Here is a 26,932-nt window from a genome sequence, read left to right as displayed (position 1 = left end):
GGTCTATAGTCGAGACTATAGAACAGTCTATAGTCGAGATTATAGAACGGTCTATAGTCGAGACTATAGAACAGTCTATAGTCGAGACTATAGAACAGTCTATAGTCGAGACTATAGAACAGTCTATAGTCAAGACTATAGAACAGTCTACAGTCGAGACTATAGAACAGTCTACAGTCGAGACTATAGAACAGTCTATAGTCAAGACTATAGAACAGTCTATAGTCAAGACTATTAGATTATAGAACGGTCTATAGACGATACTATAGATCAGACTTTACATAGATCAGTCTAAAGTAAAGACTAGATTAGTCTATGGTCAGATTCATAGATCGGAATGATCTTTAGTATTTTCTTTAGATCTGTCAATAGTTCAAACTATAAAGCAGTCGTTTATAGCTTTAGCTTTTGATCAGCCAATAGAACTGATTATAAGACAGTTAAATCTATAATATTATGATCGCTGGCATTAACTGTAGGGTACAACAGAGACGGCGCTACCAAATATATCGTTCTCATTTAACATTTTATTGTCTTTAATTTAGTTACATATTGTTTTTTTCTTCTTCTTGCCATTGTTTATGTAAGTGTGTATGTGTTTTTTTTTAAATTTACTTAATATTATTAACAAAACGTAGTTCTTTTTGGAGTGATTGAGTGTTTGGTCGGTTGTTGGCGAAGTTGGTGACGGTGAATCGCGTACGGACGGATCGTTAAGTTCAAAATTCGTTAATTTTGTCGCTACTGCTGACGTTTGTTCTTCATATGCGTTTAATATGAAGAGCAATTGTTGTTGTTTTTGTTGGTTTTTCTTCTTCATATAAAAATAACACTAAAATAAAATGGCAACAGCAACAACTATAACGCTTTAAGGTTGGCAACGGAAAAAAGTAGAACATTAACAAATACTAATCATAAACAACAATGTGTGTAACCAATATTCGTGACGTTTTTTTTTTTTTTTAACAAAATTTTGGTTTAAAATGGGTTTTTTTTGCGAAGATATCAAACAAAATTGTTAAGTGTTGAAAATAAAAGTGTTTAAAACAAAGAAGAAGAATAATTAGTCATAAAAAGAAATTTTTTAATAAAAGAAAAATATTTTGCTAAAATTATTAAAATTTTGTGGAAGAAATTTTTTATATAAATTAAAAGAAAATTTAAACAATTTAATTAAATTTTAATAAATATTAGGGAAAAAATATAAAATATTTTAAAAATTTATGGAAAAGTTAATAAAAATCTTAAATTGTAGCAGAAATTTAAAGAAAATATTAAAAATTTTGCACAAATATTAAACATAATTTTGTAAAATGAAAGTTTTTGCTAAAACAAAAAATGATTAATAAAAATTTGTGTTAAAAAACATAATAATTAAAAAAAATTAAAAAAACGTAATTAAGTGCAAATAAAATAATAAAAAGTTGACAAAAAATTATAAGAAAATTAATGAAAAATTTGCAAAAAAAAAAATTAATAAATAAACTAACTAAAATTAAGATAAAATAAATAAAACGAATTTATTAGTAAAGATCAGTTCGTAGTTCTATAGATCAGTCCGTAATCCACGGTCATAATATGGAGTCAAAAAGTCGGACAATAGATTAATCTATAATCTATTCTATACACCAGTTTATAGATTAATCAATACCCTAGATTATATATAGAATTACAGTCGAGACTATAGAAAAGTCTGGAGTTCAGATCAGACGATAGATCAGTCTGTATTTCAGAATATAGATACGTCTATAGTCCAGACTAAAGATCAGTCTATAGACCAGACTATCAATCAATTTATACTATAGACTCATCTATAGTCTAGACTATAAATCGGTCTATAGTCCAGACTATAGATAGGTTTATAGTACACACTATAGATCAGTTTAGAGTCCAAACTATAGATCAGTGTAAGCCGGTCTACACTCCAGTCTATAGATCAGTCTATAGTCCAGACTATTGATCAGTCTATAGTCCAGACTATAGATCAGTCTATAGTTCAGACTATAGATCAGTCTATAGTCCAGACTATAGATCAGTCTATAGTCCAGACTATAGATCAGTCTATAGTCCAGACTATAGATCAGTCTATAGTCCAGACTATAGATCAGTCTATAGTCCAGACCATAGATCAGTCTATAGTCCAGACTACAGATCAGTCTATAGTCCAGATTATAGATCATTCTATAGTCCAGACTATAGATCAGTATATAGTCCAGACTATAGATTAGTCTATAGTCCAGACTATAGTTCAGTCTATAGTCCAGCCTATAGAACAGTGTATAGTCCAGACTATTGATCAGTCTATAGTCCAGTCTATAGATCTATCTATAGTTCAGACTAAAGATCTGTCTATAGTCCAGACTATAGATCTGTCTATAGTCCAGACTATAGATCTGTCTATAGTCCAGACTATAGATCTGTCTTTAGTCCAGACTAATGATCAGTCTTTAGTCCAGCCTATAGATCAGTCTACAGTCCAACCTATAGATCAGTCTACAGTCCAAACTTTAGGTCAGTCTATAGTCCAGACTATAGACCAGTCTATAGTCCAGCCTATAGAACAGTCTATATTCCAGACTATAGATCGTCTATAGTCCAGACTGTAGATCAATTTATAGTCCAGACTGTAGATCAATCTATAGTCCAGACTATAGATCAGTCTATAGTCCAGACTATAGATCAGTCTATAGTCCAGGCTATAGATCAGTCTATAGTCCAGACAATAGATCAGTCTATAGTCCAGACAATAGATCAGTATATAGTCCAGACTATAGATCAGTCTATAGTCCAGACTATAGATCAGTCTATAGTCCAGAATAGATCAGTCTATAGTCCAGAATAGATCATTCTAATAATCCAGACTAAAGATCAGTCTATAGTCCAGACTTAAGATCTGTATATAGTCAAGACTATAGATTAGTCTACACTCTAGAATATATATCAGTCTATAGTCCAAACTATAGAGTGGTCTACAGTCCATACTGTAGATCTATAGAACAAAAAGTTTTTTAAATTATTAAAATGTTTTCTTGGTAAATTCTTTTAACTTGAATGTTGTGTTGTTGTTTTTAAGCAGAAGTGAAATTTTTCAAGTTTTTTTTTTTTTGTTTTTGTTGACCAAAAGAAATAACCATTAAGGCCATATTTAAACCAAAATTAAAATATGAAAATTATAAAAGAAATTTAACAAAAATTTATTAGGAAATGTTATGTATAAGTGTTTTAAAACATACCAAAAAAAGTTAACCAAAAATTAAAAAAAAGATCTTTAAAAAACAAAACAAGAATGGCAAATAATAACAATAATAATTATGATAACGAGGCCGATAATGATGGCTGCCGCCTGCGCGAATTACCACGACATAGACGCAGTATTTCTCAACTTATATACAATTTAGGTAAAATGAATATATTTTAGATTTAAGAGAAATCACAAATAATCCGGGGTTCCTGCTTCTTGTGGCAGACATCTCGGGAAATTGTTTTCTATAAAGTTCTGATTATAAACTAGATTTTCTTTATTATTGTTTATTGTTTCTACCTTGAAACACTTTTGAAGTTTCTTTTGTTACATATGTATGTGTGTATTTTTCTATCTCTTAACTTGGCTTTATGACAGCAGCAAGTTGTTGTGATAAGAAAATGAGTGATAAATAAAGGGTGACAAAGAATATCAAGTTAACTTAGATAAGGTAAAATTCAGTTCAAGGACAAAGTACGAAACAAAAAGAAAATAAAAAAACAAAACAAAGTAATACATTTAACTGTTTTGACAGCTGCTGTCAGTTAACGTGTTGTTGTGGGTTATTGAATTAGCTTAGCAGCTGAATAAGGTTTTCAAAAAAGAAATTTTCATAAAACTTAAGAATTTCATGAATTTTCTTTAAAACAATTACTTAAATGTAATTCAACAAAGCTGAATAGAGCTTTTATGCTAAAATTAATAATAAAAATTACAAATTTAGTAAAATCTTTAAACAAATAACAAATAAAACTTATTCAGCTTAGCTGAATTAGGTGGTTAAGCAATTTTGATAAAAATTTCTTAAAAAATCTGTTAGAAATACAATTCAGCTAAGCTGAATTGAGCTAATTTGCTGGATTATCAATAAATTTTAGTAATTTTGTAAAATTTTTAGAAAAAAACTTCTTAAAAGCATAATTTAGCTTAGCTGAATATAGTTTTTATACTCTTTTTTAGAGAAATATCCAAAGCAAATATAATTCAGCTTAGCTGAATATAGTTTTTATAAATGAAATTTGAATAAACTTTAAAAAATTAGATAACTTAATATGTGGACTTTAATACTAATACAATTCAGCTTAGCTGAATAGAGTTTTTCAGTTAAATAACTAATAAAAAGCTAATACAGCTAAGCTGAATTGGATCCCACAGCAATATACAAAACAGTAAACATTTTAAATGCTCGCTACCTTAAAGAACCCAACATTTAGTTGACCACATACAGGGACATGGTTTAAATTATGTAAAAAATATATATATGTTCATAAACTCATGACCTTTTAATACATACAACTTACAACAAATATCAAAGAGACGACTAATTTAGAAGGGGGTTTCAAATTGAAACAACAATTACATGAACACTTTATGGCCGGTGATATTTTCGTGAGGCAATAGCCGTCAAATTAACAGACAAGACAACGGTTAAGTAAAATTTTTACTCAGCTACACTTGAACTTGTAGATCATGAACGAATGTATTGGTATGACGAAATTGTTTAAACACTAACATGCTGCTATTTTAGTTTAACTTAAACAATTTAAATATTTTATTAATATTAAAGGTTATTTGTTTAGTTTTTTTACAACAACAAGTAGAAATAAGTTGGCACCTCTCGATCTTGATGTTGAGTTTAGTATATACTAATCTACAGTCCAGACTATAGACTATTCTATAGTCCATATTATAGACTATTCTACAGACTACTCTCTGGTCCAGACTAAAGACTATTTTATAGTCCAGACTAGTTACACTATAAAATATTCCATAGTCCAGACTATATAATTTTCTATAGTCCAGACTATAGACTATTCTATAGTACAGACTATAAACTATTCTATAGTTCAGAATATAGATTATTCTTTAGTTCAGACTATAGACTATTCTATAGTTCAGGCTATAGACTATTCTATAGTTCAGGCTATAGACTATTCTATAATCCATATTATAGACTATTCTAAAAACTTCTGTCCGGTCCAGAAGTCCAGACTATAGACTATTCTATAGTCCAGGCTATATACTATTCTATAGTCAAGACTGTAGACTATTCTATGGTCCAGACTATAGACTATTCTATAGTCCTGACTATAGACTATTCAATAGTCCAGACTATAGACTATTCTATAGTCCAGACTTTAAACTATTCTATAGTCCAGACCATAAACTATTCTATAGTCCAGACTATAAACTATTCTACAGTACAGACTATAGACTATTCTATAGTTCAGAATATAGATTATTCTTTAGTTCAGACTACAGACTATTTTATAGTACAGACTATTGACTATTCTATAGTTCAGACTACAGACTATTCCATAGTACAGACTATAGACTGATCTATAGTCCAGGCTATAAACTATTCTATAATCCAGACTTTAAACTATTCTATAGTCCAGACCATAAACTATTCTATAGTCCAGATTATAGACTATTCTATAGTACATATTATAGACTATTCTCAAAACTTCTGTCCAGTCCAGAAGTCCAGACTATAGACTATTCTATAGTCCAGACTATAGACTATTCTATAGGCCAGGCTATATACTATTCTATAGTCCAGACTATAGACTATTCTTTAGTCCAGACTATAGACTATTCTATGGTCCAGAATATAGACTAGTCTATGGTCCAGACTATAGACTATTTTATAATCCAGACTATAGACTATTCTATAGTCCAGACTATAGACTATTCTATAGTCCAGACTATATACTATATATACAGAATATAGACTATTCTATAGTCCAAACTATAGACTATTCTATAGTCCAAACTATAGACTATTCTATAGTCCAGACTATAGACTATTCTATAGTCCAGACTATAGACTATTCTATAGTCCAGACTACAGACTATTCTATAGTCCAGACTATAGACTATTCTATAGTCCAGACTACAGACTATTCTATAGTCCAGACTATAGACTATTCTATAGTCCAGACAATAGACTATTCTATAGCTCAGACTATAAACTATTCTATAGTCCAGACTATAAACTATTCTATAGTCCAGACTATAGACCATTCATAGTCCAAACTACTGTATAGTAATTTCTTTGCCACTTAAAAAAAAATATTTTTTTCAAATTAATCATTTCATAATCTAACAATATAACCGAGATTTCATTAGCGATTTACACGTTTTGATGACAAATGATAATGTAAATTCTATTGTTGGCCAAATAACATTGTCACTTGTACTCCTTTTACTATGACTAATATACAATAAAACATGTAGTAGCTTGTAGTTAAGTAATAAATAATTTTCAATTTATATTTAATAAAACAAAAGAATTATCAACATATGTTATAACTAAATATATTATTTGATTTAACATCTGTCATGTGTCCTATATATACATACAAATACTAAGTTCAAGTACTAATAATTCTGATAAACTACAAATTAGATTAGAAAAGTGTTATCGAGCGGTACATAAACGTATTCACTAAACAGGAATGTATAGACACGATAACAAAAAAGAGAGAGTCTATAGGATAGAACAGAGATAACTCTATAGTCTGGACTATAGAATAGTGGATAGTCTAGACTATAGAATAGTACATAGTCTGGACAATAGAATAGTATATAGTCTGGTCTATAGTATAGTCCATAGTCTGGTCTATAGTATATTCTAAAGTCTGAACTATATAATAGTCTATAGTCTGGTCTATAGTATAATCTATAGTCTGGTCTATAGAATAGTCTATAGTCTGGACTATAGAATAGTCTATAGTCTGGACTATAGAATAGTCTATAGTCTGGACTGTAGAATAGTCTATAGTCTGGACTATAGAATAGTCTATAGTCTGGACTATAGAATAGTCTATAGTCTGGACTATAGAATAGTCTATAGTCTGGACTATAGAATAGTCTATAGTCTGGACTATAGAATAGTCTATAGTCTGGACTATAGAATAGTCTATAGTCTGGACTATAGAATAGTCTATAGTCTGGACTATAGAATAGTCTATAGTCTGGACTATAGAATAGTCTATAGTCTGGACTATAGAATAGTCTATAGTCTGGACTATAGAATAGCCTATAGTCTGGACTATAGAGTAGTCTATAGTCTGGACTATAGAATAGTCTATAGTCTGGACTATAGAATAGTCTATAGTCTGGACTATAGAATAGTCTATAGTCTGGACTATAGAATAGTCTATAGTCTGGTCTATAGAATAGTCTATAGTCTGGTCTATAGAATAGTCTATTGTCTGGACTATTGAATAGTCTATAATCTAGACTATTGAATAGTCTATAATCTAGACTATTGAATAGTCTATAATCTGGACTATAGAATAGTCTATAGTCTGGACTATAGAATAGTCTATAGTCTGGACTATAGAATAGTCTATAGTCTGGACTATAGAATAGTCTATAGTCTGGACTATAGAATAGTCTATAGTCTGAACTAGAGAATAGTCTATTGTCTGGACTATAGAATAGTCTATAGTTTGGACTATAGAATAGTCTATAGTCTGGACTATAGAATAGTCTATAGTCTGGACTATAGTATAGTCTATAGTCTGGACTATAGAATAGTCTATAGTCTAGACTATAGAATAGTCTATAGTCTGGACTATAGAATAGTCTGTAGTCTGGACTATTGAATAGTCTATAGTCTGGACTATAGAATAGTCTATACTCTGGACTATTGAATAGTCTATAGTCTGGACTATAGAATAGTCTATAGTCTGGACTATAGAATAGTCTATAGTCTGAACTATAAAATAGTCTATAGTCTGGACTATAGAATAGTCTACAGTCTGGCCTATAGAATAGTCTACAGTCTGGACTATAGAATAGTCTATAGTCTGGTCTATAGAATAGTCTATAGTCTGGACTATTGAATAGTCTATAATCTAGACTATTGAATAGTCTATAATCTAGACTATTGAATAGTCTATAATCTGGACTATAGAATAGTCTATAGTCTGGACTATAGAATAGTCTATAGTCTGGACTATAGAATAGTCTATAGTCTGGACTATATAATAGTCTATAGTCTGAACTATAGAATAGTCTATTGTCTGGACTATAGAATAGTCTATAGTTTGGACTATAGAATAGTCTATAGTCTGGACTATAGAATAGTCTATAGTCTGGACTATAGAATAGTCTATAGTCTGGACTATAGAATAGTCTATAGTCTAGACTATAGAATAGTCTATAGTCTGGACTATAGAATAGTCTATAGTATGTACTATAGAATAGTCTATAGTCTGGACTTTAGAATAGTCTATAGTCTGGACTATAGAATAGTCTATAGTCTGAACTATAGAATATTCTATAGTCTGGACTATAGAATAGTCTACAGTCTGGCCTATAGAATAGTCTACAGTATGGACTATAGAATTTACAATAGTGTGTGTGTAACACTACTATTAATTATTATTGGGTTTTGCTTGATCCATTTAAAGATCTGATCTGAAAATAATAGAAAAAATATGAGAATTGTTATTTATTGGTTATTTTCGTTGTACATTATTTGTTTAGTCATAGCAAAATAAAACCGCAAAAAAAATTCTACATTGTACTATATAATGCCAAGAAAAGAAAGTACCATATAAAAGTACCGTGAGATTTTCTATACAATATTTCTAGGCATTACCGCAAAAGTATGACTCAAAGTTAGAGCATAATAATTTCAGTCCATAATTGTATTTAAATAAATCATTACTAGTTTAACTTTCACTCAGTGAAGACTGAAGAAGATTGATATAATTGTAGTTAAAAAAAAAATGGAAAATTATTATAATATAGGAGCGGTAACACGTTTTTGGGCCCAGAGTCAAGTAGGTTTGTTAAGATGTTAATCATAGTTTTGTACTAAATTGTAAATTGTGTACAGATACAACTGTATGAGGCCTTTGCAGAACGTGATATTATTAAATTTCGTGGTGCCCTTAAACATGGTGCAAATCCTTTAGTTAAACCACCCGAGCAGGAATTATGTGTCTTGCTGCAGGCTTTGAAAACTCCAGGTTGTTCAGCATTTGTAGAGGCCTGTATGCGTTGTTCGCATAAACCAACTAATGTGAGTAGAAATAAGAGTGATTTAACTTGGAAATTGACTTTTTACATCTAAGTATTATTAGCTTACAGATTTCTATAAAAAGGCCATTAATTATGCCTGCGATTTGGAAGATACCGAAATTCTATTTGCACTTTATAGCTCTAGCGATGTTAAGTCAAGACGTAAATATTTCAATTTATTTGCCCTTAAAAGTTTGGCGAAAAAACTTAACAATCAAAATGCCCCCGATATACAAAAACGTATACGAACTGTTTTACTTTGGGGCATATCGGAAAATGTACCCGATCATAAAGAAATGACTGCTTTAGATTATGTTCTAGAAAATAAGCACTTAAATGAAGATATAAAACGAGAAATTGTTAAAATGTTTTTGTCTCAGTGTAACATTGATATTGATACCTTTCGTGGCGGACAATTAAGAAGAATATTAGAAAACAAATATTCTGATCTGATATTACCGAGAAGAATTAGTATATTTCAATCATTAATGAATCGTTTAATAGCGGGTAATATGGATGTATTTAAACAACAGTATAACGATAATGTTCAAAATATTAACGATAATGAAAAATTACAATTATTATTGGAATCCATAAAAGAAGAAGCGCATAAAGCTTTTGATATAATACTATCGAAAGGCGTGAAATATAATGAAAAGGCAAATTTTTCCTCAACCCGCCTAACGGGCAAATCAGTACAGTATAACACTTTGCCTCAGCTATTCAAAATGCCTGCCTTAAATTTTACACCTTTTCAATTTGCCTGTAATGCTGGCAACGCCTATGCTTTGGAAAAACTTTTGCAAATACCCGATATAGAGATCGAGACCAATAGTCTACAACAATTTATACAACTAATGATACATCGTGTTAAATCTTCGGTAGCGCTTTATCAAAACTATTGGGATTGTTTTGAATTGTTATTGGATTCGCCAAAGATCGATATCAATTCTGTGGATCAACATAAACGTACCGCTTTGCATTATGCCATCGAATATCAAAAGGATGAATTGATAAAAGCTTTATTAAGAAAAGGAGCTTATATTAATGTGGGTAAAGGTGAACATGAGTTGCCACTTAATAGCCTTATGCCTTCATTATTGGAAGAACATTTAGATGACTGTATAAGTTCCAATAATCTTAATATGGGTGAAAAAGAATATGAAATTAAGATAAGTTTTAAAAATTTCATAACTTCCCAGCAGAAAAGTGAAAAGAAATTGAAAGAAGTTCTAACGCCCATCAAATGTATGGCCAAGTCTAAGGAACATTGTTATCTACTGCAACATCCGGTTATATCTAGTATTCTATATCTTAAATGGCAAAAAGTCTCTCAGATATTCTATATAAACTTACTACTCAGTTTATTCTATATTGCCTCCATTATAACCTATATAATCTTGAACTTTCAAGGTTATAAACATGAAATGGTTTTAAAAATAACCTATATCTGTTGCTGGTTGGGTATTACTTATTTGATTTTCCGAGAATGTGTACAATTTATCGTAGCTCCCTGGAAATATGTTAAGAAATCGTTAACCAATTATTTGGAAATATTATTAATAATATTCTCCATATTAATTTGTTACTATAATAATCGGGACCTAGAGGTGGCTTGTATTTTACTCTTGGCCTTTGAGTTACTCTCACTGGTGGGTTCTCTACCCATTGCCTCCATTTCTACTCACATGCTAATGCTTAAGGCGGTGTGCAGAAGTTTTGCCAAAAGTTTTATCTTTTACTCAATATTCTTATTCACCTTTACCCTATGTTTCTATATAAAAAGTGAAGAGCACGACCAGAACCAAACGGTAGACCCAGAAGATGAATTCAATAGATTCTCTAATCCATTTTTGGCATTTTTCAAAACCATTGTAATGTTTATTGGCGAAATTGATGCCAGTAATTTGAACCTAAACTCCAGCTATAGTTGGTTACTATTTCTATCGTTCATTTTCTTTATGACCATCATATTATTCAATCTCCTTAATGGTCTGGCCGTTAGCGATACTCAGGCCATTAGAAATCAAGCCGAATTGAATGGTGTTATTTGTCGCATTCAACTATTGTCCAGTTTTGAAAGTGTTGTCCTAAAACGTACTAAATATTTGGCCACCTTATTAAAACAACAACCATTTCGTTTTATATGTAAACTATCTTCGCACTTTGTACCCGATTATGCAACCGATATTGAAGTTATCTTTTTGCCAAATGACAAAAATAAAATCTGTTATTCAACTGCCAAAACAGTTAAGAATCTTAAAATGCCCGATAAAGATCATAATACTACTGTTATTCTAATGGAGAACAGTGAGAAGCTTGACAGTGGTGGTCCCAAGAAAAGTTCTGCCACAATTGATGAACACACGTCGGTGGAAGCGTTGAAAATTCTTAAGAAAAAATATGCTCAACATGAAAAATATCCATTACATATTATGAATGAGAAACTGAATATACTTTTACAGAAGTTTTCGTTACAAAATTAAGAAATTATATTAATCATATGTTAATAAAGTTAGAAAATCTGAAATGTTTTTAATCGGTTTATTGTAGTTCAGTTCTAAATCAGCTCTAGTTCAGTTCTAGTTTAGTTCCAGTTCAGTTCTAGTTCAGTTCTAGTTCAGTTCTAGTTCAGTTCTAGTTCAATTCTAGTTCAGTTCTAGTTCAGTTCTAATTCAGTTCTAGTTCAGTTCTAGTTCAGTTCTAGTTCAGTTCTAGTTCAGTTCTAGTTCAGTTCTAGTTCAGTTCTAGTTCAGTTCTAGTTCAGTTCTAGTTCAGTTCTAGTTCAGTTCTAGTTCAGTTCTAGTTCAGTTCTAGTTCAGTTCTAGTTCAGTTCTAGTTCAGTTCTAGTTCAGTTCTAGTTCAGTTCTAGTTCAGTTCTAGTTCAGTTCTAGTTCAGTTCTAGTTCAGTTCTAGTTCAGTTCTAGTTCAGTTCTAGTTCAGTTCTAGTTCAGTTCTAGTTCAGTTCTAGTTCAGTTCTAGTTCAGTTCTAGTTCAGTTCTAGTTCAGTTCTAGTTCAGTTCTAGTTCAGTTCTAGTTCAGTTCTAGTTCAGTTCTAGTTCAGTTCTAGTTCAGTTCTAGTTCAGTTCTAGTTCAGTTCTAGTTCAGTTCTAGTTCAGTTCTAGTTCAGTTCTAGTTCAGTTCTAGTTCAGTTCTAGTTCAGTTCTAGTTCAGTTCTAGTTCAGTTCTAGTTCAGTTCTAGTTCAGTTCTAGTTCAGTTCTAGTTCAGTTCTAGTTCAGTTCTAGTTCAGTTCTAGTTCAGTTCTAGTTCAGTTCTAGTTCAGTTCTAGTTCAGTTCTAGTTCAGTTCTAGTTCAGTTCTAGTTCAGTTCTAGTTCAGTTCTAGTTCAGTTCTAGTTCAGTTCTAGTTCAGTTCTAGTTCAGTTCTAGTTCAGTTCTAGTTCAGTTCTAGTTCAGTTCTAGTTCAGTTCTAGTTCAGTTCTAGTTCAGTTCTAGTTCAGTTCTAGTTCAGTTCTAGTTCAGTTCTAGTTCAGTTCTAGTTCAGTTCTAGTTCAGTTCTAGTTCAGTTCTAGTTCAGTTCTAGTTCAGTTCTAGTTCAGTTCTAGTTCAGTTCTAGTTCAGTTCTAGTTCAGTTCTAGTTCAGTTCTAGTTCAGTTCTAGTTCAGTTCTAGTTCAGTTCTAGTTCAGTTCTAGTTTAGTTCTAGTTCAGTTCTAGTTCAGTTCTAGTTCAGTTCTAGTTCAGTTCTAGTTCAATTCCAGTTCAGTTCTAGTTTAGTTCTAGTTTAGTTCTAGATCAGTTCTAATTCAGTTCTTGTTCAGTTCAAGTTAGTTTTAGTTCTAGTTTTAGTTCTAGTTCAGTTCTATTTCTAGTTCAGTTCTAGTTCAGTTCTATTTCTAGTTCAGTTCTAGTTCAGTTCTAGTTCAGTTCTAGTTCAGTTCTAGTTCAGTTCTAGTTCAGTTCTAGTTCAGTTCTAGTTCAGTTCTAGTTCAGTTCTAGTTCAATTCTAGTTCAGTTCTAGTTCAGTTCTAGTTTAGTTCTAGATCAGTTCTAATACAGTTCTAGTTCAGTTCTTATTCAGTTCAAGTTAGTTTTAGTTCAATTCTAGTCCAGTTCTAGTTCAGTTCCAGTTCCAGTTCAGTTCTAGTTCAGTTCTAGTTCAGTTCTAGTTTAGTTCTAGATCAGTTCTAATTCAGTTCTAGTTCAGTTCTAGTTCAGTTCTAGTTCAGTTCTAGTTCAGTTCTAGTTCAGTTCTAGTTCAGTTCTAGTTCAGTTCTAGTTCAGTTCTAGTTCAGTTCTAGTTCAGTTCTAGTTCAGTTCTAGTTCAGTTCTAGTTCAGTTCTAGTTCAGTTCTAGTTCAGTTCTAGTTCAGTTCTAGTTCAGTTCTAGTTCAGTTCTAGTTCAGTTCTAGTTCAGCTCTAGTTCAATTTTAGTTCAGTTTTAGTTCAGTTTTAGTTCAGTTCTAGTTAGTTTCTAGTTTAATTCTAGTTCAGTTCTGGTTCACATCTAGTTCAGTTCTAGTTCTGTTCTGGTATAGATCTAGTTTAGTTCTAGTTCAGTATTAGTTCAGTTCTAGTTTAGTCCTAGTTCAGTTCTAGTTCAGTTCTAGTTCAGTTCAGTTCTAGTTCAGTTCTAGTTCAGTTCTAGTTCAGTTCTAGTTCAGTTCTAGTTCAGTTCTAGTTCAGTTCTAGTTCAGTTCTAGTTCAGTTCTAGTTCAGTTCTAGTTCAGTTCTAGTTCAGTTCTAGTTCAGTTCTAGTTCAGTTCTAGTTCAGTTCTAGTTCAGTTCTAGTTCAGATCAAGTTCAGTTCTAATTCAATTCAAGTTTAGTTCTAGTTTAGTTCTAGTTCAGTTCAAGTTAGTTTTAGTTCAGTTCTAGTTCAGTTCTAGCTCAGTTCTAGTTCAGTTCTAGTTTAGTTCTAGTTCAGTTCTAGTTCAGTTCTAGTTCAGTTCTAGTTCAGTTCAAGTTCAGTTCTAGTTCAGTTCTAGTTCAGTTCTAGTTCAGTTCTAGTTCAGTTCTAGTTCAGTTCTAGTTCAGTTCTAGTTCAGTTCTAGTTCAGTTCTAGTTCAGTTCTAGTTCAGTTCTAGTTCAGTTCTAGTTCAGTTCTAGTTCAGTTCTAGTTCAGTTCTAGTTCAGTTCTAGTTCAGTTCTAGTTCAGTTCTAGTTCAGTTCTAGTTCAGTTCTAGTTCAGTTCTAGTTCAGTTCTAGTTCAGTTCTAGTTCAGTTCTAGTTCAGTTCTATTTTAGTGCTAGTTCAGTTCTAGTTCAGTTCTACTTTAGTTCTAGTTCAGTTCTAGTTTAGTTCTAGTTCAGTTCTAGTTCAGTTCTAGTTCAGTTCTAGTTCAGTTCTAGTTCAGTTCTAGTTCAGTTCTAGTTCAGTTCTAGTTCAGTTCTAGTTCAGTTCTAGTTCAGTTCTAGTTCAGTTCTAGTTCAGTTCTAGTTCAGTTCTAGTTCAGTTCTAGTTCAGTTCTAGTTCAGTTCTAGTTCAGTTCTAGTTCAGTTCTAGTTCAGTTCTAGTTCAGTTCTAGTTCAGTTCTAGTTCAGTTCTAGTTCAGTTCTAGTTCAGTTCTAGTTCATATATAGTTCAGTATTAGTTCAGTTCTAGTTCAGTGCTAGTTCATTTACTTTTTTTACATTCTAGGTTATAGTTTGCCTATAGTGCAGTCTATAGTCTTAAGGCCAGCCTATAGTTTAGTCAATAGTCTAATCTTTTGAAACATTAACTATGGATTTAATTACTTTATTACGTTTTTTTTTATTTTAACAAAATTATATGATTATAAAGTTTTTAATTTTTAAATGACAATTTTTTTAAAATTAAATTAAGTTTCTCATCCCTAATGACTTTTTCATTCTTAGCAGATTTTCTCTTTAAAATGGCCAAAGCTCGTACAGACGTATGCTTATCCATGGTAGGGCATCTATTGGAGAGATAGTGAGACCAGTTATTGAAAGAAGACGAAATAGTTTTATGACTGATAATTTTATTTTTATCATTGGGACGAAAGATGACCTCAATATCGGTGGTGTAGTTGGGGACGAAATCAAAAGGATTATACAAACAGCAAATGAATTCAGACCATTTGATGTAGACATTTTCAAGACCCAACAACAAGTTGCTGCGGCAAATAACACCATTCAATTCGGCTTGATTACGAATGGCTTGGGTATCACTTACCGCCAGACCATTAAGAAGATTAAACAAAATAATGGTCATAAAGAAAATGAACGATAGGAAAAGTAAACAATTAAAGCCCGAATTGAGATTTAAATCTTCGGCATCAATTTCACCAATAAACATGACAATCGTTTTGAAGAAGGCCAACAAAGGATCAGAGAATCTATTGACAGATTTTTTCTCCTTAGAGGCTTCATCACTTTTAATATAGAAACACAAAGTAAAAGTGAATAAGAAAATGGAGTAAAAGAGAAAACATTTGGCAAAACTTTTCGATACTGTTTTAAGCATTAGCATGTGAGTCGAAATGGAATCGATGGGTAGAGAACCCACCAATGAGAGTAACTCAAAAGCTAAGAGTAAAATACAAGCCACCTCCAAGTCCCGATTGTTATAGTAACAAACTAATATGGAGAATATTATTAACAATATTTCCAAATAATTGGTAAACGATTTCAAATACTTAAAGGGAGCTAATATAAATTGTAAACATTCCCTTAGAAGCAAATAAGTAATGCCTAAACAGCTACAGATATAGGATATATTTAAAGCAGTTCCATGCTTTGTCTCACTAAAGTTCAACACTATATAAGCTATAATGGAGGCGATAAAGAACAGACTGAGTAGAAAGTTTATATAGAATATCTGAGAGACTTTTTGCCATTTAAGATGTAAAATACTAGATATAACTGGATGTTGCAACAGATAGCAATGTTCTTTCGACTTGACCATACATTGGATGGGCGTTAAAACTTCTTTCAATTTCTTTTCACTTCTTTGCTGGGAAGTTATAAAATTCTTAAAACTTATTTTAATTTCATAAGCTTTTTCACCCAAATTAAGATTATTCGAGGTTATACAATCATCCAAATGTTGTTCCAATAATAAGGGTTGTAGACTATTTAGGGGTAGCTCATGTTCACCCTTACCCACATTAATATAAGCACCTTTTTTCAAAAGTATTCTTATCAATTCATCCTTTTGATATTCTATGGCATAATGAAGAGCGGTACGTTTGTGTTGATCTATAGAATTGATATCGATCTTACCAGAATCTAATAACAATTGAAAACAATCCCAATAGTTCTGATATAGAGAAACTGAAAATTTAACATGATATATCATTAATGGTATAAATTGCTGTAGAGTATTGTCATCAATTCTTATATCGGGCATTTGTAAAAGCTTTTCCAAGGCATAAGTATTGCCCGATTTACAGGCCACCTGAAAGGCCGTAAAATTTGTCATAGGAATTTCGTAATTTTCAGACAATGTACCACTATTAGCAGTATTACTGTGAATATGAGCGTTTAAAAAATCTGCTTCCTTATTGTAGTTTACACCACTGGATAAGATTACCACAAGGGCTTTGTGGGCTTCTCGTATTATGGATTCCAATAACAATTCCCATTTTTCATTCTCGTTAATACAATTAAGATTATTCGTATACTGTTGTACAAATAAATCTAAATTTCCCGCTATTAAACGATTCTTTAGAGATTGTACAGTTGTTATCTTCTGGGGCATTAACAAATCGGGATATTTCATTTCTAATATTGTTCTCAACTCACCCCCACGAAAGGTATCAATATCGATGTTACTTTGAGACAAAAACATTGTAACAATTTGACGTCGTATGTCTTCATTAAGATTAGTATTTATCACTACATAATGTAAAGGTGTCATTTCCTCCTGATCGGGTACATTCTGTGAAATGCCCCAATTCAAGACCGTACGTATAGATTTTTGTATATGCGAGACATTTTGATTATTAAGTTTCTTAACCAAGCTGTTAAGGGCAAATAGAGTAAAATATTTACGTCTAATTTTAACATCACTTGAGCGATAAAGCGTTAATAAAAGTTCACAATCTTCCGAAGCGCTTGCAAAATTTATAGCTTTTTTATAAAAATCGGTTAGCTAAAAATAAAGCAAAAATCGAATAAAAAAAAACATATTTAAAACACTCTCTTCTACTCACATTTGTTGGTTTATGCGAGCAACGCATGCAGGCCTCTACAAATAACGAACAACCAGACGTTCGCAAAGCCCTAAACAAGACACACAAATTTTGATCAGTAGATGTTGTTGCTAAAGGATTTGCACCTTGTTTTAAGGCGTTACGAAATTTAAAAATATCACGATTTATAAAGGCCTCGTATAGTTGAACCTGTTAGATAAAACCACCTGTTTGAACACAATAAAATTGATAAATTTCTTGAACGCACCTGACTATGGGCCCAAAAACTTGTAACATCAGTAATATTGAAATAATTTTCCATATTATTTTCCGATAATTGTCGATGTCTTGTATATTCACTGAGAAAGTGTTAAACTTGTAATATTGGAATGTTTCTGCACAAATAATCAAAGTTTTATGATTTTTTTAATTTGCGGTCAGATAACTATAAAAATATATAACCTGAGTCATAACTTTCTGTGTTATATTCTTAAAACAAGGTAACTTTGAAACAAGTTACTGCAAGTTAGAGAACTGCAATAGAACTAAATTAGAACTGAACTAGAACTGAACGTGAACTGAACTAGAACTGAACAAGAACTAAACAAGAACTGAACTATAACTGAATTAGAACTGAACTATAACTGAACTATGATTGAACTATAACTGAACTAGAACTGAACTAGAACTGAACTAGAACTGAACTAGAACTGAACTAGAACTGAACTAGAACTGAACTAGAATTGAACTAGAACTGAACTAGAACTGAACTAGAACTGAACTAGAACTGAACTAGAACTGAACTAGAACTGAACTAGAACTGAACTAGAACTGAACTAGAACTGAACTAGAACTGAACCAGAACTGAACTAGAACTGAACTAGAACTGAACAATAACTGAACTAGAACTGAACAATAACTGAACTAGAACTGAACAAAATTAGAACAGAAATAGAACAGAACTAGAACTAAACTAGAACTGAACTAGAAGAGAACTAGAACATAACTATAACAGCACTAGAATAGAACTAGAACAGAACTAGAACAGAACTGGAACAGAACTAGAACAGAACTAGAACAGAACTAGAACAGAACTAGAACAGAACTAGAACAGAACTAGAACAGAACTAGAACAGAACTAGAACAGAACTAGAACAGAACTAGAACAGAACCAGAACAGAACTAGAACTGAACTAGAACTCAACTAATACTGAACTAGAACAGAACTAGAACAGAACTAGAACTGAACTAGAACTGAACTAGAACAGAACTAGAACAGAACTAGAACAGAACTAGAACAGAACTAGAACAGAACTAGAACAGAACTAGAACAGAACTAGAACAGAACTAGAACAGAACTAGAACAGAACTAGAACAGAACTAGAACAGAACTAGAACAGAACTAGAACAGAACTAGAACAGAACTAGAACAGAACTAGAACAGAACTGAAACAGAACTATAACAGAACTAGAACAGAACTAGAACAGAACTAGAACTGAACTAGAACAGAACTAGAACAGAACTGAACTAGAACTAAACTAGAACTGAACTAGAACTGAACTCGAACTGAACTAGAACAGAACTAGAACAGAACTAGAACTGAACTACAACTGAACTAGAACTGAACTAGAACAAAACTAGAACAGAACTAGAACAGGACAGAACTAGAGCAGGAAAGAACTAGAACAGAAATAGAAAAAAACTAGAAAAGAACTAGAACTGCACTAGAACAAAACTAAAACTGAACTAGAACAGAAATAGAACAGAACTGGAACAAAACTAGAACAGGCCTAGAACTTAATTAGAACAGTCCTGGAATGGAAATCGGAATAAACTGTAACAGAACGGGGAACAAAACTAGACTGGAATTGTACTAGAACAGAACTATACGAAACTCCAATACATTTTGTATAGTTTTATAAAAAGATGTTCTATTTCAAAGAATTAAATTTTCAATTTTTTTTCTTCCTTCCAACAGATCATGATTTCAATGAACGTAATGAAGGCATAACAAATCATGGCTATCAGTACGATGAATTAAACTACAATTATATGTATGGGCAATTTGATGCGACAGCAGCAAGTGTTAACAATATGGCGGAAAATAATACACTGCAGCGAGCTGATGAGCGATCAATTGTCAAAAGCCGAGAAACTTCTGAACACAATAGTACTGTGGATAGTATTAACAGTGTAGAGCAACATGATCATTCCGGTTGTTTGCCAGATTTCCAGTTTTCCATGATAGAAGCTGAATACGATGAAGGTTTGATAATACCCGATTCGTTAACCATACTATCGATAGGCGGTGATAAACCCGTATTAGTGGAACGTAAAGAAGGCACAGATGATGATGAATTCGATGAGGATGATGTGGAGTTGAGGCGTTTAACAGTAATACCTTTCACGCGATTATATGGACCCAGTGTTAAATTTACCTCATTTCAACGCAAAGTTTTTATGCCGGGAATAGAGATACAAGTGCGTTTCATAGATACGGAGAGAAGTGTTACCACTCACTTGCTAAATCCGAATTTGTAAGTCTAGTTTTTTGCACTAACTGGATAATATAAAAGATTTCTATTTACATCGATTTCAGATACACCATTGAACTTACCCATGGTCCTTTTACCTGGACCATCAAAAGACGCTATAAACATTTCAGTTCCCTACATCAACAACTCAGCATTTTTCGCGCTTCGCTCAATATACCCTTTCCCATTCGCAGTCACAAAGAGAAACGTGCCACCATCAAAAATGCTGCTGCCATACAAATGGCCGATGAGAATCGTATTAAGGAATTACAAAAATCTGCCAGCTTTAAAACTGCTTTATCCAATGGTAACTCTGTATCTTCACGCACGGCAGGACCGTCAAATATGCAGACAATGCATATGGATCCTTTGAATACCGCGGAACGTGGTAGTAGGCGAAAGAAACGTAAAAAACGAAAATTACCTCGATTTCCCCAGAGACCCGAATCGCTGGTAACGGTCGAAGCTATGCCGGAACGTATACAGCAATTGGAGGATTATTTATATAATTTGCTGAATATCAGTTTGTATCGAAATCATCATGAGACGGTGTGTAGAAAGACGGGAACAGAACTAAAATAGAACTAAACGCAAAGTGAACTAGAAATGAACTGAACTAGAACTGATCTAGAATTGAATTAGAACTGAACTAGAATTGTACTAGAACTAAAATAGAAATCAACTAGAACTGATCTAGAACTGAACTAAAACTGAACTCGAACTGAGCTTGAACTAAACTAGAACTGAACTAAAATTGTACTAGAACTGAACTAGAACTGAACTACAATTGAACTAGAACTGAACTAGAACTGAACTAGAATTGTACTAGAACTGAACTAGAACTAAACTAGAACTGAACTAGAACTGAACTGAACTAGAACTGAACTAGAACAGAACTAGAACAGAACTAGAACTGAACTAGAACTGAACTAGAACTGAACTAGAACTGAACTAGAACTGAACTAGAACTGAACTAGAACTGAACTAGAACTGAACTAGAACTAGAACTGAACTAGAACAGAACTAGAACTGAACTAGAACTGAACTAGAACTCAACTAGAACTCAACTAGAACTCAACTAGAACTGAACTAGAACTGAACTAGAACTGAACTAGAAATGAACTAGAACTGAACTAGAACTGAACTAGAACTGAACTAGAACTGAACTAGAACTGAACTAGAACTGAACTAGAACTGAACTAGAACTGAACTAGAACTGAACTAGAACTGAACTAGAACTGAAATAGAACTGAACTAGAACGGAACTGAACTAGAACTAAACTAGGACTGAAATAGAACTGAACTTGAACTGAACTAAAACTGAACTTCGTTTTCCTTTTTTTAGCTCAATTTTGTCGAAGTCTCCAACGTTTCCTTTGTCGATGGCCTGGGCATAAAGGGAAAAGAAGGCGCTATACTAAAACGTACCGGATCGACACGACCCGGCCAGGCGGGCTGTAATTTCTTTGGTTGTTTTCAACAAAAATGTTGTGTGCGTTGCAATTACTTTTGTTCCGATGTGGTGTGCGGCTCATGGCGCAGTCGATGGTTTTTTGTGAAGGAAACTTGTTTCGGTTATATACGTCCTTCAGACGGTGTTATACGTGCTGTGATATTATTTGATATGGGTTTCGATGTCTCGACGGGTATCTATCAGACAGGCATGCGTAAGGGTCTGCAGATATTGACGAACAACCGACATATTGTATTAAAATGTTGGACACGAAGAAAATGTAAAGAATGGAATGATTATTTGAAACAAACAGCCAACACCACTGCCCGAGATTTCACCATGCCCAATCCACATAATTCTTATGCACCAGAGAGATCGGATATAACGGCTCAATGGTTTGTGGATGGTTCGTCGTATATGTCGGCGGTGGCCGATGCTTTAGAGGCTGCTACTGAGGAAATTTATATAACCGATTGGTGGTTGAGTCCGGAAATCTATATGAAAAGACCAGCGGTAGATGGTGACTATTGGCGTTTAGATAAGATATTACTGAGAAAAGCTAAGGACGGCGTAAAAGTGTTTGTTTTGCTCTTTAAGGAGGTGGAAATGGCTTTGGGCATTAATAGTTATTACAGCAAGCAGAGGCTAGTTAATTTGCATGAAAATATTAAGGTGAGTTTTCTGATTTACCGAGCAAAACGAAATTGTTTTAAAATATTTTGATCTACAGGTCATGCGTCATCCTGACCATGCTAAAGTGGGTGTCTTCTTTTGGGCACATCATGAGAAAATTGTGGTGGTAGATCAAACATATGCCTTTTTGGGAGGAGTAGATTTGTGTTATGGCCGTTGGGATGATTATCGTCACCGTTTGACAGATCTGGGCAGTATAACCACTTCTTCTGCCTCGGGCAGCACACGACGTCCCGGCGGTTTCTTTAATCGTGAAGAAGTAGATTCCGCCTTTGGCTCCAGCAAATCTTCCCGCAATATTAACAATGAATTGCACAAAAGTGAACAGGAATTGGAGAGATTACAAATGGAGACGACTTCCAAAAATACGCTAGAACTTCCGGTGCTTATACCCGGCGATAAGTTAATGATACCCACTCCTTACAGCAACAATGGCGATAACATCGATTTGGAAGGTCTTAAACTAAATACTCCCGAAATGGAACGTAAAAATATGTTGAAAAATCTTAAGGACAATGCCATGAAAAAGGGCAAAGACCTTGTCAATCGTTTAACCGTGAATGAGGGTGACAAAACTCCCGAGATTATTAAAGATCCCAAACAACTGGTATTTAGTATACCAGAAATTGAAGAGGGCCGCAAAGGTGGCTTCGAGGATCCCACTCCGTTTCAAACCCAAATACTCGACGACTATTATGGCCAGGCCAAATACTGGTTCGGTAAAGACTATTCCAATTTCATTATGAAAGATTGGATGAATCTAGATGCGCCCTTTGTCGATATGATAGATCGTACTACCACACCCCGTATGCCATGGCATGATGTGGCCATTTGCGTGGTGGGAGCTGCAGCTCGCGATGTGGCGCGACATTTTATACAACGTTGGAATGCCATGAAATTGGAAAAGAGCCGGGAAAATCTCTCGTTTCCCTATTTAATGCCAAAGAGTTATCAACAGATAAAACTAAATCCCAATATTACATTAAAACGCACACATCGTGTTTCATGTCAATTGCTGCGCAGTGTTTCTTCTTGGAGTTGTGGTTTCATCGAACAGGACTTAGTCGAACAGAGCATACACGATGCCTATATACAGACTATAACTAAAGCTCAGCATTATATCTATATAGAGAATCAATTCTTCATTACCATGCAGTTGGGTGCAGCGGCTAGTCTGGGACAAGTGCGCAATCAAATTGGTGAGGCCCTATTTAAGCGGATAGTGAGGGCTCATAAGTGAGTTTTCTTTGCAAATAAGACATTACCTATTTAATTGAAATATTTATCTTCTTTGCAGAGAACGCAAAACATTCCGAGTTTATGTGATAATGCCCCTACTGCCTGGTTTTGAAGGTGATGTGGGTGGCAATAGTGGTATTGCAGTGCGAGCCATTACTCACTGGAATTATGCTTCAATATCAAGGTGATATTTTCTATCAAGAATTGTATTTAGTTTTAGTTATTTTGTTGCAATTTGGTTCTAGTTGAGTTCTAGTTCAGTTTTAGTTCAGTTCTAGTTCAGTTCTAGTTCAGTTCTAGTTCAGTTCTGGTTCAGTTCTAGTACAGTTCTAGTTCAGTTCTAGTTCAGTTCTAGTGCAGTTCTAGTTCAGTTCTAGTTCAGTTCTAGTTCAGTTCTAGTTCAGTTCTAGTTCAGTTCTAGTTCAGTTCTAGTTCAGTTCTAGTTCAGTTCTAGTTCAGTTCTAGTTCAGTTCTAGTTCAGTTCTAGTTCAGTTCTAGTTCAGTTCTAGTTGAGTTCTAGTTCAGATCTAGTTCAGTTCTTGTTCAGTTCTAGTTCAGTTCCAGTTCAGTTCTTCTTCAGTTCTAGTTTCGTTCTAGTTCTGTTCTAGTTCTGTCCTAGTTCTGTCCAAGATCTGTTCTAGTTCTGTTGTAGTTCTGTTCTAGTTCTGTTCTATTTCTGTTCTAGTTCTGTTCTAGTTCTGTTCTAGTTCTAGTTCTGCTCTAGTTCTGCTTCAGTTCTGTTCTAGTTCTGTTCTAGTTCTGTTCTAGTTCTGTTCTAGTTCTGTTCTAGTTCTGTTCTAGTTCTGTTCTAGTTCTGTTCTAGTTCTGTTCTAGTTCTGTTCTAGTTCTGTTCTAGTTCTGTTCCAGTTCTGTTCCAGTTTTGTTCCAGTTCTTTTCTAGTTCAGTTCTAGTTCAGCTCTAGTTCAGTTCTAGTTTAGTTCTAGTTCTAGTTCAGTTCTATTTCAGTTCTAGTTCAGTTCTAGTTCAGTTCTAGTTCAGTTCTAGTTTCGTTCTAGTTCTGTTCTAGTTCTGTCCTAGTTCTGTCCAAGATCTGTTCTAGTTCTGTTGTAGTTCTGTTCTAGTTCTGTTCTAGTTCTGTTCTGTTCTAGTTCAGTTTTAGTTCAGTTCTAGTTCAGTTCTAGTTCAGGTGTAGTTCAGTTCTAGTTCCGTTCTAGTTCAGTTCTAGTTCAGTTCTAGTTCAGTTCTAGTTCAGTTCTAGTTCAGTTCTAGTTCAGTTCTAGTTCAGTTCTAGTTCAGTTCTAGTTCAGTTCTAGTTCAGTTCTAGTTCAGTTCTAGTTCAGTTCTAGTTCAGTTCTAGTTCAGTTCTAGTTCAGTTCTAGTTCAGTTCTAGTACAGTTCTAGTTCAGTTCTAGGTTAGTTCTAGTTCAGGTGTAGTTCAGTTCTAGTTCACTTCTAGTTCAGTTCTAGTTCAGTTCTAGTTCTGTTCTAGTTCTGTTCTAGTTCTGTTTTAGTTCAGCTCTAGTTCAGTTCTAGTTCAGGTGTAGTTCAGTTCTAGTTCAGTTCTAGTTCAGTTGTAGTTTAAGCATTTAATATCTTTATTTAATTACATTTCTCTTCCTTTTCACTTTTTACAGAGGCCGCTCAGCTATTTTAGTGCGATTGAAAGAAGTCGGCATCGAAAATCCAGGAGAATACATATCATTCCACGCATTGCGTACACATTCCCAATTAAATAATGTTCCTATTACCGAATTAATCTACGTACATTCCAAACTACTTATAGCCGATGATCGTGTTGTCATTTGTGGTTCAGCCAATATCAATGATCGTTCAATGATAGGCAAACGTGATTCAGAAATTGCCGCCATTATAACAGACAATGAATTTGAAGATGGACGTATGAATGGTAAAAAGTATCCGAGTGGTGTTTTTGCCGGAAGATTGAGAAAATTTTTATTCAAAGAGCATTTAGGTGAGTTATTTTTCGTTGAAATGTTAAGCAAGTAACGTAATAGAATATTATTCGCTAACCAGGTCTACTCGATCCCGATGCTGAACGTATGCCTATTGATATTATCGATCCTGTAGTAGATCAATTCTGGAATGGCATGTGGAAACGTATTTCCACACGTAATACTGAAATTTATGACGAAGTTTTCAAATGTATACCAAATGATAAAGTGAAATCTTTAGCCAATTTAAGAAAATATCAAGAAGAAGAACCGCCCTTATTGAAAAGCGATCCAGATATTGCCAGTAAACGTTTACTGAATATACAGGTAATGCTAATTATTTGTTAGTTTTTAAATATAAAACAAAAATTGTTTGTTTTTCGTTTTCTAGGGTAATCTAGTTGATTTACCTTTAGAATTCCTTAACAAGGAAGTTCTTACCCCACCTGGTACCAGTAAGGAGGGTCTAATACCCACCTCCGTTTGGACTTAGTTTATATTATATTTGATTTAAGTTTAATTATAGACAAATTGTTATTATTAATTTATTTAATTGTAAGTTTTATCGTTGTTTGATAAATTTTATTTTGGTTTAATTAGTTATTGTATATTTTATTATTATAAATATTTAGTTATATTTTAAGTTTTTTTTAAAAACATAATTCAAAAGAGTGCTAAAAATCGAGTCACATAAAGTTTTTTATTATTACATTATAAATAAAACCTCGTGTTCCCCAGAATGTTTGTATTTTAAAGAAAAAGATATTTAAACAGTATTTTTTAAGTAGTGGACATATGTAAATTGTAAATTTATAATAAATTTTTAGAACATATTTTAAAGAAAATATCAATTTTTACTTGCAACCATAGTACGTTATAAATTTTACAATAGTAGATACTAGATAGACTAATCTACAGTCTGAATTACAGACCATACTATAAACAAGAATATAAACCAATGAACAAAAACAGAACAATTAACATTCGAGTCTTTTAACCAATCTATAGACTAAACACCAGTCCTAACAATTCTGAAATACATTGTAATCTATAGCAAAGAGACAAGACAGATCTGTAGTCGTGATCAATTCAAAGTCTTGACTTTAGATAAATCTTATGCCGAGATTATATGAGTACTACTTTGTAGTTTAGTTTTAGTTCAAGTTAAGTTCTAGTTCTTTTCTAGCTCGATTCCAGTTCAGTTCTAGTTGAGTTCTAGTTCAGTTTTAGTTCCGTTCTAGTTCAGTTCTATTTCAGTTCTAGTTCAGTTCTAATTCAGTTCTAGTTCAGTTCTAGTTCAGTTCTAGTTCAGTTCTAGTTCAGTTATAGTTCAGTTCTAGTTCAGTTCTAGTTCAGTTCCAGTTCAGTTCTAGTTCAGTTCTAGTTCAGTTCTAGTTCAGTTCTAGTTCAGTTCTAGTTCAGTTCTAGTTCAGTTCTAGTTCAGTTCTAGTTCAGTTCTAGTTCAGTTCTAGTTCAGTTCTAGTTCAGTTCTAGTTCAGTTCTAGTTCAGTTCTAGTTCAGTTCTAGTTCAGTTCTAGTTCAGTTCTAGTTCAGTACTAGTTCAATTCTAGTCTAGTTCTAGTTTAGCTCTAGTTCAGTTCTAGTTCAGTTCTAGTTCAGTTCTAGTACAGTTTTAGTTCAGTTCTAGTTCAGTTCTAGTTCAGTTCTAGTTCAGTTCAAGTTCAGTTCTAGTTCAGTTCTAGTTCAGTTCTAGTTCAGTTC

At 33.2% G+C, this 26,932-nt stretch overlaps 3 protein-coding genes across 5 annotated transcripts in view; 2 read left to right on the top strand and 1 right to left on the bottom strand.

The window, feature by feature from the left end:
• The window catches only part of LOC111687296 (phospholipase D2), a 34,183-nt gene extending 8,128 nt beyond the window's left edge, over positions 1-26,055 (top strand). The window contains exons 1-10 of one of the 3 annotated variants that reach the window (XM_046953922.1): positions 643-873; positions 3,202-3,398; positions 19,357-19,915; positions 19,978-20,461; positions 21,258-22,037; positions 22,096-23,294; positions 23,356-23,481; positions 24,893-25,230; positions 25,293-25,537; positions 25,602-26,055. In XM_046953922.1, coding sequence (XP_046809878.1) covers positions 3,287-3,398; positions 19,357-19,915; positions 19,978-20,461; positions 21,258-22,037; positions 22,096-23,294; positions 23,356-23,481; positions 24,893-25,230; positions 25,293-25,537; positions 25,602-25,703 — 3,945 coding nt within the window. In that variant the 5' untranslated portion in view covers positions 643-873; positions 3,202-3,286 and the 3' untranslated portion in view covers positions 25,704-26,055. Of the gene's footprint in view, positions 1-642; positions 927-3,201; positions 3,399-19,356; positions 19,916-19,977; positions 20,462-21,257; positions 22,038-22,095; positions 23,295-23,355; positions 23,482-24,892; positions 25,231-25,292; positions 25,538-25,601 lie in introns of those variants that run through there. The other 2 variants (XM_023449726.2, XM_023449727.2) reach the window with 2 other exon arrangements.
• LOC124420572 (transient receptor potential cation channel protein painless-like) lies at positions 8,778-11,804 on the top strand. The gene is made up of 3 exons (XM_046953923.1): positions 8,778-9,042; positions 9,099-9,284; positions 9,346-11,804. The coding sequence occupies exons 1-3, from the start codon at positions 8,989-8,991 to the stop codon at positions 11,767-11,769; spliced, it is 2,664 nt and encodes an 887-aa protein (XP_046809879.1). The 5' UTR covers positions 8,778-8,988; the 3' UTR covers positions 11,770-11,804.
• On the bottom strand, positions 14,994-17,833 carry LOC124420573 (transient receptor potential cation channel protein painless-like). Its single transcript, XM_046953924.1, has 3 exons — positions 17,646-17,833; positions 17,399-17,587; positions 14,994-17,337 (listed from the first exon to the last, which is right to left on the bottom strand). The coding sequence occupies exons 1-3, from the start codon at positions 17,697-17,699 to the stop codon at positions 15,028-15,030; spliced, it is 2,553 nt and encodes an 850-aa protein (XP_046809880.1). The 5' UTR covers positions 17,700-17,833; the 3' UTR covers positions 14,994-15,027.
• Positions 26,056-26,932: the final 877 nt, after the last annotated feature.

Source organism: Lucilia cuprina, chromosome 6 (genome assembly GCF_022045245.1).
Source record: "Lucilia cuprina isolate Lc7/37 chromosome 6, ASM2204524v1, whole genome shotgun sequence".
In the NCBI taxonomy this organism is placed as follows: domain Eukaryota; kingdom Metazoa; phylum Arthropoda; class Insecta; order Diptera; family Calliphoridae; genus Lucilia; species Lucilia cuprina.
The sequence above is the reverse complement of the archived record's forward strand: the minus strand, read 5'-3'. Positions and strand labels throughout refer to the sequence as shown.